Raw genomic sequence first — 14,062 nt, forward strand, 5'->3', positions numbered from 1 at the left:
CCACTCACCTCAGCCTCCCAAAGGCGCGGGATTACAGGCTGAACCACCAAGCCCGGCAAAACTAAAATTTTTAACTGACAAATAATTGTACATATTCATGAGGAAGATAGTGATGTTTTGTGATATTTCCATACATTTATGTACAGTGATCAGATCAGGGTAATCAGTATATGCTGATCACAAACATTATCATTCAACCTTTTGGTCTCACTCTTAGACCCTGAGAGCACTCAGGATCTGTGTGGAGATGGCCTTTGGTGGATAGCATCCTGGGAGGAAGATGGCAGATAGATATGCAGGAGCACTTAGGGATTCTGTGGAGATGTCCCTTGGTGGATGGCAATATGTAGGATGGTGGTTGGAGGTGTAGGAGCACTCAGGGTCTGTGTGGAGATGGCCATCGATAGGCATCGTGTAAGGAAGATGGAGGTGGAAGTACAGGAGCACTCAGGGTCTATGTGGAATGACCCTTGGTAGGCAGTGTCATGTAAGGAAGATGGTGGGTGGAAGTGCAGAAACATTCAGGGTCTGTGTGGAAATGACCTGTGGTGGACGGCACCATGTGAGGAAGATGGCAGATGGAGGTGCAGGAGCACTCAGGGTCTGTGTGGAGATGACCCTTGGTGGAAGGTGTTGTGTGAGGAAAATGGCAGATGGAGGTGCAGGAGCATTTTGGGATCTGTTTGGAGATGGCCCTTGGTGGACAGCATTATGTGAGGAAGATGGTGGATGGAGGTGATTTATTAAAATTAATTTTCCCCATCAGTTTTTACTTATTAATGTGTGTATTGGAAGAGTAAAGTGGCTCATTGGGCCATTCTTGCTGGCTGTCTTGCCATAGACATCAGGCTTATGAGGCCAGCACTGGTCCAGGCCACCTCCCTTGATGTGTCAGGGCCCTGCTTGCCACTTTTTAAGGGCCCTGCGATTTCTCACAGTATCCTGGGATGTGGTGTGAGTCATCACGTTGCATCTGTAGTCAGTGTGATGGATGTGTCCTCAGCTAAGGTCCAGCCATTCCTAGGGACTCAGGCAAGTTGGCTCATTTGTCAGAGTTAATTGAGGTTTCCCTGAGGAAAAACATCTAGTGTTCTTACAGCGAGCTGGATCATAGCATGGCTCCCATAACTTTCAACTTTTATTTAGGGTGACTAGGGGATGAAGCAAACAAAATTGTATATATACTATAGTCTCAAAGCTGAGTTGTTTGTGAGGTTATGTGGATATGAGGACAGGGAATAACTCCAGTGGAAAATGTAACAAGTGTCACTGCTAGTGCCATCTGACTAGCACTTGGACAGTTTTGTTTTCTTCCCTACCTTCTCTCTTGCTTCCTAATTTCCTGTGTGCACTGTTGCTATCAGAAACAAAAATATGGTGAGTCATGATGTCTGCCAAAGACAGGCTGTGAAGTCTGTAGAGAGAGTCATGCTGTCCACTAGAGATAGGCCATGGTATCCACTAGAGATGGGCTGTGATGTCCACTAGAGACAGGCTGCAGTGTTCACTAGATACTGGCCATGGTGTCTACTAGATATAGGGCCATGGTGTACACTAGAGACTGGCCATGGTGTCTGCTAGAGACAAACCATGGTGTCTACTAGAGATAGGGCCATGGTGTCCACTAGAGACTGGCCACGGTGTCTGCTGGAGACAAGCCATGGCGTCTTCTACAGATGGGCCATGGTGTCGTCCAGAGATGGGCCGTGGTATTTGCTAGAAAGACAGGACATGGTATCTGCTAGAGATAGGCCATGGGCTGTGGTGTCCACTAGAGATGATAATGGTGTCCTCTAGAGGTGGGCCATGATGTCTATTAGAGATGGGCCGGGTCTCTGCTAGAGATAGGGATGTGGGGCCGGGCTTAATGGCTCAGCCTGTAATCCCAGCACTTTAGGAGGCCGAGGCAGCTAGATTGCCTGAGCCCGCAGGTTCAAGACCCACCCGGGCAACTTGTCGAGACCTTGTCTCTACAATAAATCAAAAAAATTAGCCAGGCATGGTAGCGCGCACCTGTAGTTCTGGCTACTTGGAAGGCTGAGGTGGAAGGATCGCCGGAGCCTAGCAGGTCGAGGCTGTGGTGGACGAGAGCATGCCACCGCACTCCAGTCTGGGCAACAGAGTGAGACTCCAACTCAAACAACAACAACACCAACAACAAAAACAATAAAAACAAGATAGAGATGTGGTGTTCGCTAGAGACAGGCCAAGGTATCTGCTAGAGACGGACCAAGGTATCTGCTGGAGACAGGCCATGGTGTCCACTGGAGACAAGCTAGTTGTTTGCTAGAGATGGGCTAGGGGTCTGCTAGAGACAGGACCGTGGTGTCTACTAGAGACAGACAGTGGTGTCTGCTGGATACAGGCTGTGGTGTCCATCAAAGGAGACAGGTGGCCATGGAGATGGCTGGGCTGGTGCATGGGCTGGTGGAAGCATTATAGCCAAGGGTTCTGATAGGGACTTGTGCTTCCAGTGGAGCCATCTCCCCAGCTGTTAGCTCACATGGAGCCCTAGAGTCCTGAAGGACATTTCAATTTACTGTGAACTCAAATCACATTTTAAAGTGGATGCCGGGCCATGACATAAAACTCAGAGAAGAGGCTTTAGCAGATCTGTGTCCCTGATGCCTGACTCCAGGCAGGCCTCTTCCCAGGACATGGGCATTGGGAAGGTGCTCTAATGTGGCCAGGGCTGTCCCTTCTAGGGTGGCCAGGGTGATACTGAGAGTACGGAGGCAGGAGAGGAGGGTGAGCAGCACCAGCAGGGGTTCAGGGCGGGGGGACCTGCCTCCTAGGCACTGAGCCTCCTACCTCCTGTGGAGCAGCAGGGCATCGCAGTGTGAGATCATGGAGGGGGTGTGGGGAGGCCTCCTGATGAGGTCATCCCACCATCCCCTCCAGAGTGCTGACCCCTCTGTGTAACTTTCCAGAGTCCCATCCAGTTTTCTGTCATGACTCAAAGACGGAGTTTCCACCAACTCCCGGGGGGCGCGGAGGCCACTGTCTGAGTCCGCACTCGAACAGGGTTATTCATCTGTCTTGTGACAGTGTGGCAGGGACACAGCATTTAGAAGGAGAAACTCACCGCATGCCCTCGAGCTACCCCAGGTCCCTGTCATCCCCTTCTGTGAGGGGCACTGGAGCTGGGGAGGGGCTTTCCGCACGGCAGCCACCCTGGTGGGGCTCTTCCGGTTTTCATAGCTTGTTCGAATTTGTGATCTCATGCAAGTCCGCCTTCCGTGGAGGAGGCTGGATGTGAGCAAGACTGGATGTGAGTGCTGGCCCTCCTTCCTGGCCACTGCCTTCTGCGTCCTCTATCTTGTGGCTCAGACAACGTCACAGTATATCGCTAGTCTCTGGGATAGGGTGGGCGGTGCTGTGGGTGGGAGGCAGTGCCTGTGACTCTGAGTCCCTGCTCCTTGCAGACGACCGCAGGGTGGCTGCCCTGCTTGCTCGGGAGAGATGTGGCTCTGCCAGTCCCCAAAGGACATCTAGCATCCCCCAGTGTCATCGGTGGAGCCTGGGGAGGCTGCTCCCCAGAGCATAGTGCATCATTCCTGGGGGTCACTAGATGAGCTTGTCACTTTGTTGCTGGCCTCCCCACCGCCACAACAAAGGGCTCCCAATGGGTCTGCTGAGGGGCTGCCCAGTCCATGGGGACTCTGAGTGCTCCTCCCTTGAGTCAGACTCTTCCTGACCTAATCAATGACCCAGAACTTCCCCTGGAACAGGGTGTCATTTATTGCAATTGGGAGGTCTAAAATTTCTTGTGAAATGTGTTCCTTTTAACATCAGTTGGGTGTGCTCAGTTTCTGAACCTAGGTTCCACATGTTGCAGGTAAAGCAACACTTCACAGTGTGATTCATCTTTATGAATTCTGAATAGTGTGACACACCTTAGCTGAGAACACTGGCAAGGCAGGGATCACATGGCCTTCACCCTGTAGCACCTCAGGGGCAACCTTCGAGGCTCAGGACATCGCTGTGGGTGGCCTGTACTGCCCAGCCCCTCCTGCTTGGAGTCCTGCCCCTGCAGTGCCATTTCCCCCACCTCTCCCATGGGCTTGTTGGTGCGGTCCCGCCATGGCTGCAGAGTGCTGGTGTTTGTTTGTTCTGCCACGTGTATTTATGTTGAATCATCTTATGCCTGTGGACAAGAGAGAAGTTTTACATTTCTTTCTAAATCTTGTTTTTCTCACTTCCATCCACAGTCAGGTATAGACAGGTCAGAGCACAGGAACTGGTGAGGGATGGGCTCAGACCTGAGCTGCCCTCCTGGGTCCTGGCCCTGCTCCTGCAACCCGCCCCCCCATCGGGGGCAGGAATCCCACACCAGGTATCATGTCTCCACAAGGCAGGCCGAGCAGGGACACCAGGACAGCAGGGCTAGGGTGCAGGGATAGGGCAGAGCCAAGACCAGGCCCTGTGTGAGTGCTGTGGGTGCTGCACTGTAAGCTCTGTCTGGGCTCACAAGGCTCTACTGAAGTGTTGATTAAGTCTCGTGAGGATGGTGTCGGAGTCTGTGGGGACACGAACCTTGTATGATCTTCTTGTCTCTTCCAGATCCTGAGGAAGATGAAGGGGCTAGCCCTGGACACCGAGGCTGAGCTGGAGAGACAGGATGAGTCCCTGGATGGTGTTGCTGCGGCCGTGGACCGGGCAACCTTGACCATCGACAAGCACAACTGGCGCATGAAGAGGCTGACTTAGAGGGCCAGGCGTGGGGCCATGGTGTCCCACAGCCCCCCACCCCTGAGCCTGCTCACCCTGCATGTCCCCTGAGATAGAGGCCTGGGAGGTGGGGCTGTGGGAGCCATCATGATACCCGAGGAACCACCCTACACACAGGAATATGCCGCCCATCCCCAGCCTGGCTGGGATGCTGGGACCTGCCCTGGCCAGGCTGCCTGGTCAGGAAGCGGCATCTCCCTGTAGGCCATTTTGCTAAGCTTGAAAGAGGGTTCCGCCAGGAGAGACCCTGATACTGCAGCCCTTGGCCACTCAGGATGGGGGCTGTTCTCAGTGCCTCAGGACAGCGAGGCCCGACCATGGCACCCTGGGACGCCCACCACCCTCTCAACCCATTCCCTTTCATGCACAGGCTGGCTTTCTTTTCAGAGGTGCCATCACTTCCTGAGTGAAGTTAGAGCCTGGCACGCCCTGAGGGCATCCTGTAAACACCCAGCATGCTCTTTTATTGCCCATTTTTAGCCAAAAGTGAAAACAGCATGACTATCTTTTTAAGAAACATGTTGGTTTCTGCCTTTACGGCCCCATATCCATCCAGAAATAAAAGGGAAATGCTAGTTTCAGGACTGTTTTAAGGACTTGTGGGAGTTTTTTTTTCCCACGTGGTCCTGTGTGCACCTCCATCCTGCATGGAAGGATGGCAGTGGAGGCTGTTGCAGCAGCCTCCCGGGCACAGGAAGGCTGGAGCAGGCCAGGAGAGCTTAGAGTGCTATCCACGGCCAGGGATCTCACTTGTTGCCCTTCCGGGACCATGCGGGCTCCAGCACCCAAGAGGCCCAGTGCCTGACACGATACTGGCTTCCAGGGGCCACAGGGTGGCCAAGTTCACAAACAAGCCCTATAGCAGGAAGCCACCACTAAGGTCCAGGAGAGACCCAATGCCACAGTGTCCAGGACCACTCTCCCTGGGAGCTCTAGGAGAGGGTTCCCCTGCATCCTGGGCTCCTGTCCCTTGGGGTTGTGGCTGCCCCACTCCTGTTTCTGCTGCAGTTCTTGCATGGTGTCTCCGGTCTGCATGGTTCAAGCCCCATCTCCTTGCTCTTAGAGGATGCCTGCCTGGCCTCAGGGCCCCCAGTCCAGTTGGTCTCATCTTGAGATCACTCACTGATGACACCTGCCAAAGCTGTTTCCAATCAGGACCCACCATGAGGCTCCTCAGGAATCTGGGGGCTGCTATACAAGCCGCCAATGCCAGTGTGGGGTCCTCGACCCAGAGAAGCTGACGTGTTCAAGAAGACATTGAATGCACTTCTAGGTCATGTCATGTGGTACTTTCTTGTTCTTTCCTGTCTGTAGTTTGGTGAACTGTTGTCTCTTCTTAGTCTTAATTGGTTTGTAAGTAGCAGCCTCTAAAAGAGGGACTTGGGCTGTCCCTTCAGGGCTTCTAACTCGAGAGGTGATGGGAGAGCAGCAGCTCCACAGGCCTGTCCAGCCCCCATGGAACCAGCTTCACCACCATGCCTTGTCCTCAAGAACAGCACATGGAGACCTGGCCCAAGCCTGCAGGTGTGGGCTGCTTGATTTCTTTGCAGGCTCTCAGTATCACCCTGGCCACCCTAAAAGGGACAGCCCTGGCCACATTAGAGCACCTTCCCAATGCCCATGTCCTGGGAAGAGGCCTGCCTGGAGTCAGGCATCAGGGACACAGATCTGCTAAAGCCTCTTCTCTGAGTTTTATGTCATGGCCCGGCATCCACTTTAAAATGTGATTTGAGTTCACAGTAAATTGAAATGTCCTTCAGGACTCCAGGGCTCCATGTGAGCTAACAGCTGGGGAGATGGCCCCACTGGAAGCACAAGTCCCTATCAGAACCCTTGGCTATAATGCTTCCACCAGCCCATGCACCAGCCCAGCCATCTCCATGGCCACCTGTCTCCTTTGATGGACACCACAGCCTGTCTCCACAGGGAAATGCACAGGAAGGGCCACTGTGCCAGGCCCCAGCGACCCCAGGAGGCCAGGCCAGGCCACATGCTATGGTGGCTCATGCAGCCCATGTGAAACAAGATTCTTACCAGCAGCAACACGTGGCTTTACACTAGGGACTAAAACCCACATATGTATGCATGTGTACATGTATCCTCACGTCACTCTTCCAGGACTTCACAGTTGTGGGATGGGGTCTCCTGTGTTCTAAACCCTCAGTCTCCATAACCTCAGGGTGTAGGATAGAGGCTCCCTTGTCCTGACCTCTCATCCACAGGAACTCAGAGTGTAGGGTGGGGTCTCCCGTGTCCTGACCCCTCATTATCCATAGGACCTCACAGTGTGGGGTGGAGTCTCCTGTGTCCTGACCCCTCATCCATAAGACCTCAGAGTGTGGGGTAGGGTCTCCTATCGCCTGAGCCCTCACTCTGAAGAGGACCTCACAGTGTGGGGTGAGGTCTCCCAGGTCCTGTCCCCTTACTCTCCACTGGACCTCTCAGTGTGGAGTCGGGTCACTCCTGTCTTGTCCCATCACTCTCCAGGGACTTCACATGTGAAGTGGAGTCTCCTATCTCCTGTCCCCTCACTTTCCCAGGACCTCTTAGTGTAAGTGAGGTCTCCCGTGTCCTGTCCCACCACTCTCTACAGGACCTCAGAATATGGGTAGGGTCTAAGTTTTACCTCATGCAATTAGACAACTAAAGGAACTGAAATATACTGATTCAGAAGAAGAAAACAAAGTGTTATTCTTCGCAGATGAGAGCATTTTCTTTTTTTTTTGAGTTGGAGTCTCGCTCTTGTCGCATAAGGTGAAGGGCAGTAGCACGTTCATGGCCACCTCAGCCTCAACCTGCTGGGCTCAAGCGATCCACCTCAGCCTTCCAAGTAGCTGGAACTACAGATGCATGCCACCACACCCCGCTGTGTTTTTGTGTGTGTGTGTGTGTGTGTGATTTTATTATAGAGACAAGGTCTCACCAAGTTACCCAGGCTGGTCTTGAACCCCTGGGCTCAGGCAGTCCTCTCACCTTGGCCTCACAAAGTGCTGGGATTACAGGCTGAGCCACCACACCCAGCCTCATTTTCTACGTGGACAGTTTTAAGAAATGACTGACAAAGTTGTCTAGAAAAAGTAGTTATACCAAGATTTCAGAATATAAGGATAATGTACAAATGTCACTTTCCTCTTTAATGGACAAGTGTAAATTGAAATGAAAGTACCGTTTTCACTAGCCCTCCTAACCATAAAATACCTTGGTTAGTAAAAGTTGTGTATAAGGAAATCTCAAACCCTGATGAATGAAGTCAAAGAAAACTAAATACATGAAAGCTGTTCTATGTTGATGGATAGGAAGACTCTCTCTTGTCAAGACTTCAGTTTCCCAACTTAATCTATAGATTCAGGGCAATCCCAATCAAAATCCTAGGAAATGGCCACACCTAAATCCCAGCACTTTGGGAGGTCTAGGTGAGAGGGTTGCCTGAGCCCAGGGGTTCGAGACCAGCCTGGGCAACTTGGTGAGATCTCATCTCTACAATAAATCAAAAAGTTAGCCGGGCATGGTGGCACGTGCCTGAAGTTCCAGCTACTTGGAAGACTGGCGGAAGGATCACCTGAGCCCAACAGGTTGAGGCTGTGGTGGCCGTGAGCATGTCGCTGCACTCCAGCCTGGGTGACAGAGTTAGACTGCAACTCAAAAAAAAAAAAAAAAAAATCCCAGGAAGTCATTTTATGGATATCAACAAACAAATTTTAAACTGCATGTGGAGTGTCAAAGACCTAGAATAGCAGTTCAATGCTGACAGAGATGAATACATTTGATAGACTGGTATTATCTGATTTCAAGACTTCCTATGAAACTGCATTCATGAAGGCAGTGCGATATTGGTGAAGGAATAGATAAATAAAACAGTGGAGCAGAATGTGGGAGCCAGAAACAGCTGTACATGTGTATAGTCAGCAGATCTTTGATGCAGATGCTGGGCAATATGATGGAGAAAAGATTGTCTTTCATCACTATGCTGGGGCAGCAACAGAGACCTTATACCCTAGATAGAAATTCATTCAAGATGGATCATGGACCTAACTGTAAACATCATCAACTAGACCATGGAAAAAATATAAGTATAACCTTGGGTATGGTGATGACTTTTTAGATACAGCACAATACCAAAGCTGTGATCCATGGGAGAATTCATTGACAAACTGCTCTTCATCAATATGTAAAATCTGCTCTGCAAAAGACACTCTCAAGAGGGTGAGATAACAAGCCACAGACTGGGAGGACATACTTGTAAAAGACACATCTGATGAAGGATTTTATCCAAAATATAAAAAGAACTCCCAGAACCAGGTGCAGTAGCTCATGCCTGTAATTTCAGCAGCTTGGGAGACTGAGGTGGAGGATTGCTTCAGGCCAGAAGTCTGAGACCAGCCTGGGCAACACAGCAAGACCCTCATCTGTATTAATAATAATGATAATAATAAAATTCTTAAAACAACTAAATAACCCAGTTAAAAGTGGGCAAAATACCATAGCAAATAAGTCACCAAAGAAGATGGCAAATGAGCATATGAAGAGATGTTACACATCTTATATCACTGGAGAATTGCAGACGAAAACAATGAGATGCCACCACACACCTGTGAGGGCAGCCGTGTCCAGAATACCCACTCACCCAGTGTGTTAGGTACATGGGCAGCAGGAAGGCTGGTCACTGCTGGCAGTATGCAGCATGGTGCAGCCACCTTGGAAGACAGTTTGGCTTACAAAACTAACCATTCTCTTGCCATATGACCCTGCAGTCATGCTTCTTGACATTTGTCCAAAGGTATTAACAACGGGTCCACACAAAACCCATATGTGGAAGTTTGTAGCAGCCTTATTCATAATTGTCTAAACTTGGAAGCAACCATGATGCCCTTCAGTAGAAAATGGATAAACTGTGGTCCATGGACAATTATTCATTTTCAAAAAGAACTGCACCCTCCAGCCCTGAAAGAGACACGAGTAGAACCTTCAATGCATGTTACTAAGTGAGAGAAGCCCATCTGGAGAGGCTTCAGGCTGTGATTCCAACTCTGACGTTCTGGAAAAGGCAACACAGTGGAGACAGTGAGATCAGTGGTTGCCAGGGACTGGGGAGGGAGGGGTGGCAGGTGGAGCATGGGGACCTTCAGGGCAGTGACATTATTCAGTGTGATGCTTTCATGGTGGACACAGGACCTCCTATGTCCAAGCCCACAGGATGCACAGCACCAGAAGTAAGCCCACGTGTCACCTGTGGGTGATGACATGTCTACACAAGATCACTGTCAATAATAAATGTTCTGCTGTGGTGGGAACTTTGATATTGGGGGAGGGTGTGTGTGTGTGTGTGTGTGTGTGTGTGTGTGTGTGTGCATGTGCGCGCGCACAAGAGGAGATGGGCACTCGCTGTACCATCCACTCTTCTGTGAACCTAAAACCACTCTTTACAAAAGAAAGAAAAAAGGCACCATTCCCAAGCAATACTGGAGTCCAACAGAGCCAACAATGTCTTTTGGTTTTAAGGCTGGAGAATAAACCTATGTGATCTGAGGCGTTGCCCTGTGAGCCCAGAGCTCCCCCATAGTCATCTTCCTTTTTCTTTAAGGACAGAACCCATCCCAGCCCAGCAGTTCCGTAAGCCTGTTTCCTGTCCATAGGATTTTGTAATTTCAACACCCCTCTCCCACTGGGTCCTGTCCTTGTATCTCTCAGTCCAAGCTGGGAGTGTTTCTGCTGACATCAAAATTTTACAGACCCCATGGGTCTCCTGTGCCTCTCACAGGATCAGGGTCCTCCAAGCCCTCTCCTAGCCCATCCTTTCCTGGCCTCTGCCATGGGTGTGAGTGCTCACGGGCCACACAGTTGATCTATTCAGCAGAGCCTCACTGACCACACCCTTGGACTTCTCTCCAGAGCACACTTTCCTGACACGGGATCCCTCATTTCTGCATCTTTTGCCTTTTGGCAGGCTGGAAGTTTCCCAGATCATCAAGTGCTGACACTTGTTGGTTTGTATTTCCTTAACAGTTCTGTCCTCAGTTTCTCACTTTACATCTTGCTACGAGAATCCAGGAGAAAACAGGCCAGGCCTTGGATGCTGTGTTTAGAAATCTCCTGGGCTCAACGCTCACCAATCATGCTCTGCCCACCACAGATGCACCCAGCTGAGGGCCCTCTGCTTCACACATGCCCTCCAGCTTCCAGAGACCCGCTCCTCACCTCCTGCTGAGCCTCCCACAGACCTCCAATTCAAGCCATCTCAGCTCCTCCTGCCTTCCCAAGCCCCACTGGTCTCCCAGCTCTAAAGCCACTCCCATATATGTGGGCATCCGTTATGGTAGTGCCCTACAGTGCCCCACTTCCTGTAACACCGTCTGCGTGGGGTTCTCTGGTGGCCAGGACATAGCACCTCAAGCTGCACAGCGTGAAGCCGCAGAACCACCTTCGAATTCCCGAAGCCAGCATTTGGAAGCAATGTGCTAGAAAGTCTGTGTCCCCATCTGGTTCAGTTCCTTATGGCAGTAGGATCAAGGTCCCCATCTCCTCCCTGGCTGTTGGCCAGAGCCACTCTGAGTCTTGGAGGTCACCCATGTTCCTTGTCCTGTGGCCTCCCCATCTTCCACCCAGTGGCAGGGCACAGAATTTTTCTCACACCACAAATCTCTGGCTCTCCTCCTGTTACCAGCTGGAGAACACTGCTTTGAAAGGGGCTCATAGGCGAGGTGTGATGACTCACACCTGTAATCCCAATGCTTTGGAAGGCCAAGGTGGGAGGATTGCTTGAGCCCAGGAGTTTGAGGTTACCAGTGAGTGATGATTACACCACTGCACTCTAGCCTAGGTGACAGAGAGAGACCCTACCTCAAAAAAATAAAAGTAAAAAATTAAAAAAGGAGGCTCTTGTGGTTAGGTTAGGCCACCAGACACACTCCCTGCTTTAGGGCCCACCCACCAAGGACTGTGGACGATGTCTGCAGAATCCTCCCACCAGCACCACTCAGTCTGAGTCACAGAGGAGAGCTGTGTGCACACCAGGTAGCCTTGGGTGTCATGGGGTCTGCCCTCTCTGTGTCTCCTCCATCCCAGAAGGTGTGGCCCAGCCCTCTCCACTCACCCACATGGCAAGAGTCGATGCTCCATCCCTCACCATGTGTGTGGGGCCTCAAGAAGTCACCTCTCATCTCTGGACACCTATTTCTGTACCCATAACGTAGGCTGCCCAGCTAGGCAGCACACCAGTGTGGGCCCCAGCGGGCAGGCACTGCTGCCTGTCTGCAATTCCTCCCCCACCTGCAACACCCACTACCCTACCCTCCTCCAACAGCTGCAGGGGCTGAGGGCAATGTGCTGATACCCCATGAGAGGCTGCTCCTACTTGGAAGCCCCTGAGGGCCAGTGGCCCTGGAAGAAGTCCCCTTCCTCTCCCTCAAAGTCTCAGGGAGATAGAGTGAATGCCCTACAGCCATGGAGAGGCCACTCTCATTGCTGTTGGCCCTGTGAGCCAGGTGGCACCCCTGTCCTGGGTGCCTCTTGCTGCAAGTTCCTGGACAGGGTAACTGCAGGGTGGTGGCCAGTCTAGAAACCTAGGAGGCAGGAGCACATGCAGCCCGGGGAGCGGAGGGCATCCTTTGCTCTGTTGGCTTGTGGTGAAAAAGGTTGGGTGGATGTAAACCCCATCCACAGGGATGTTAGGACTCGTTCCATGCATGCGTCCCATTTTTGATTGAATGGTTTATAGTATGGTGGAGCATTGACAGCAGTGAAGTCAATGATAGAGACAAAGAAGTGTGGGCCCAGAGTCCCACCCAGCTGGCTGGTCTGCGAGGGAACATTGTGGCTTGCCCACCAGTCATGGACACAGCACAGCTGAGGAGCATGCCAGTCTCAGGGAAGGAGAAAGTGGGGAAGAAATGAAAGCCGTAAGAGGCTGGGACTCTGCGAGCTCACTTTGCTCCTCTCCAGGGTCCCTCAGCTCTTCCCACGTGGAGGGAGCCCGGTGGGCTGCACGGCAGGGGCTCTGAGGCTAGACTACCCTCCCGCACCAATTGCTTTGGGAGGTCTTGGGGTCAGGACATCCTCAGACACAGTTTCTGCTCTGAGGAAAGGTGAGCATGGAGGCTTCTGAGGTTCTCAGTCGTGCTGCGGGTTTTTTCAAGAGTGCCTTCCTATGTGCTTATTACGAGGTCTCTGGGCATACAGATCTTGTGTTTGGGCCTCCAAAAGGAAGTAGAGGCTGTCCTAGACTCAGGGTACTCAAAGTCCAGGAGGATGGTGCAGACATACAGGCCTCCCTACATAATGAGGTCCCTGGTGCAGTCCAAGAGCAGGAAGGCATCCGGTAGAGAGAGCCAAGGCCTCTATGGGGACTCAAAGCAGAGGCCCAGGCCCAGAGGTGTGTGCAGGGGGCTGCGGAAGCTTGGAGCAGACAGTATGAGGGTATCCAGGGTATTGTGACAGGGGCTGAAGTTCCACAGTGTGCTGGAAGTGATTGCTGTTCACAGGCCTCATGGAGAACAAGAGTGTTGCAGGAGTTCCTCGCAGGGGGTCTCCAGGACACGGAGGGTGGCTTTACTCTCTGGCACCCAGGACCCTGATCTCTTCTTCTTCCCTCTCTGCACCAGGAGTGGGGAGGGACAGAAGGGCCTGGGGCCTCCATTCAGAAAGAGGCTGAGGGTGGGGGTGAGGAGCAGCCACAGCAGGGATGAGCTGATGGAAGCACTATCCTGAGGACAGTGGGAGTCTCTGCCCAAGGGGTCCACCTGGCTGTCTTTGACCCACCTCTTGTCTGCTGGACACACTGTGCACATGCTTGGGAGGGTCGCCGCGGACTGGACACACTGCACACATGAACACGGAGGTGGTCATGTGCTGGACACACGGTGTGCGTGGACAGGGAAGTGGCTGAGAGCTGGACACGCTGTGTGCGTGAAAGGGAAGTGGCCATGTGCTGGACACACTGCGCGTGGGCGGGGAAGTGACCGCAGGCAGTCACAGAAGCAAGCACTCCTCTCTGGCCGCCATCGCGTGCAGCCTGAGTGAATTCTAAGTTGCCGGGCAATTACAAAAGAAAACCCGTCAGCGAGGTCAGTCCGCGATTCTCAAGGGTCCGCTTCCCAAACAAGCCTGTTGACTTACCGATGTTTGGAAGCGGCCCCACCTAGAACTTCACTACTTTGCCGTGTCAGAAGTCCCACAGGAACCGGGCCAGACCAGCGGTCCCGCGGCCTGTGCAAGTGGAAAATGAGCCAGACGCGCGCGGGGAGCGCGTCGCCCGCTCAGTCCTCGCGCCGGATCCGAGCGCTGGGACGCCGGGACCCGGCCGCCCGGGGCGCGAGCCGGAGACACCGGCGGGGGG

General features: G+C 52.4%; 1 protein-coding gene across 1 annotated transcript in view; it reads left to right on the top strand.

Annotated features, from left to right (window-relative positions):
• SNAP47 (synaptosome associated protein 47) overlaps positions 1-6,013 on the top strand; it is a 36,706-nt gene extending 30,693 nt beyond the window's left edge. Inside the window, exon 5 of the mRNA XM_008061592.2 lies at positions 4,564-6,013. Within this exon, the coding sequence (XP_008059783.1) occupies positions 4,564-4,710 (147 nt within the window). The 3' untranslated portion in view covers positions 4,711-6,013. The remainder of the gene's footprint in view (positions 1-4,563) is intronic.
• The last annotated feature ends 8,049 nt before the right edge of the window (positions 6,014-14,062 follow it).

The sequence above is a fragment of the Carlito syrichta genome, unplaced genomic scaffold (assembly GCF_000164805.1).
Source record: "Carlito syrichta isolate Samal-C Ts95f unplaced genomic scaffold, Tarsius_syrichta-2.0.1 Scaffold305332, whole genome shotgun sequence".
NCBI lineage: Eukaryota > Metazoa > Chordata > Mammalia > Primates > Tarsiidae > Carlito > Carlito syrichta.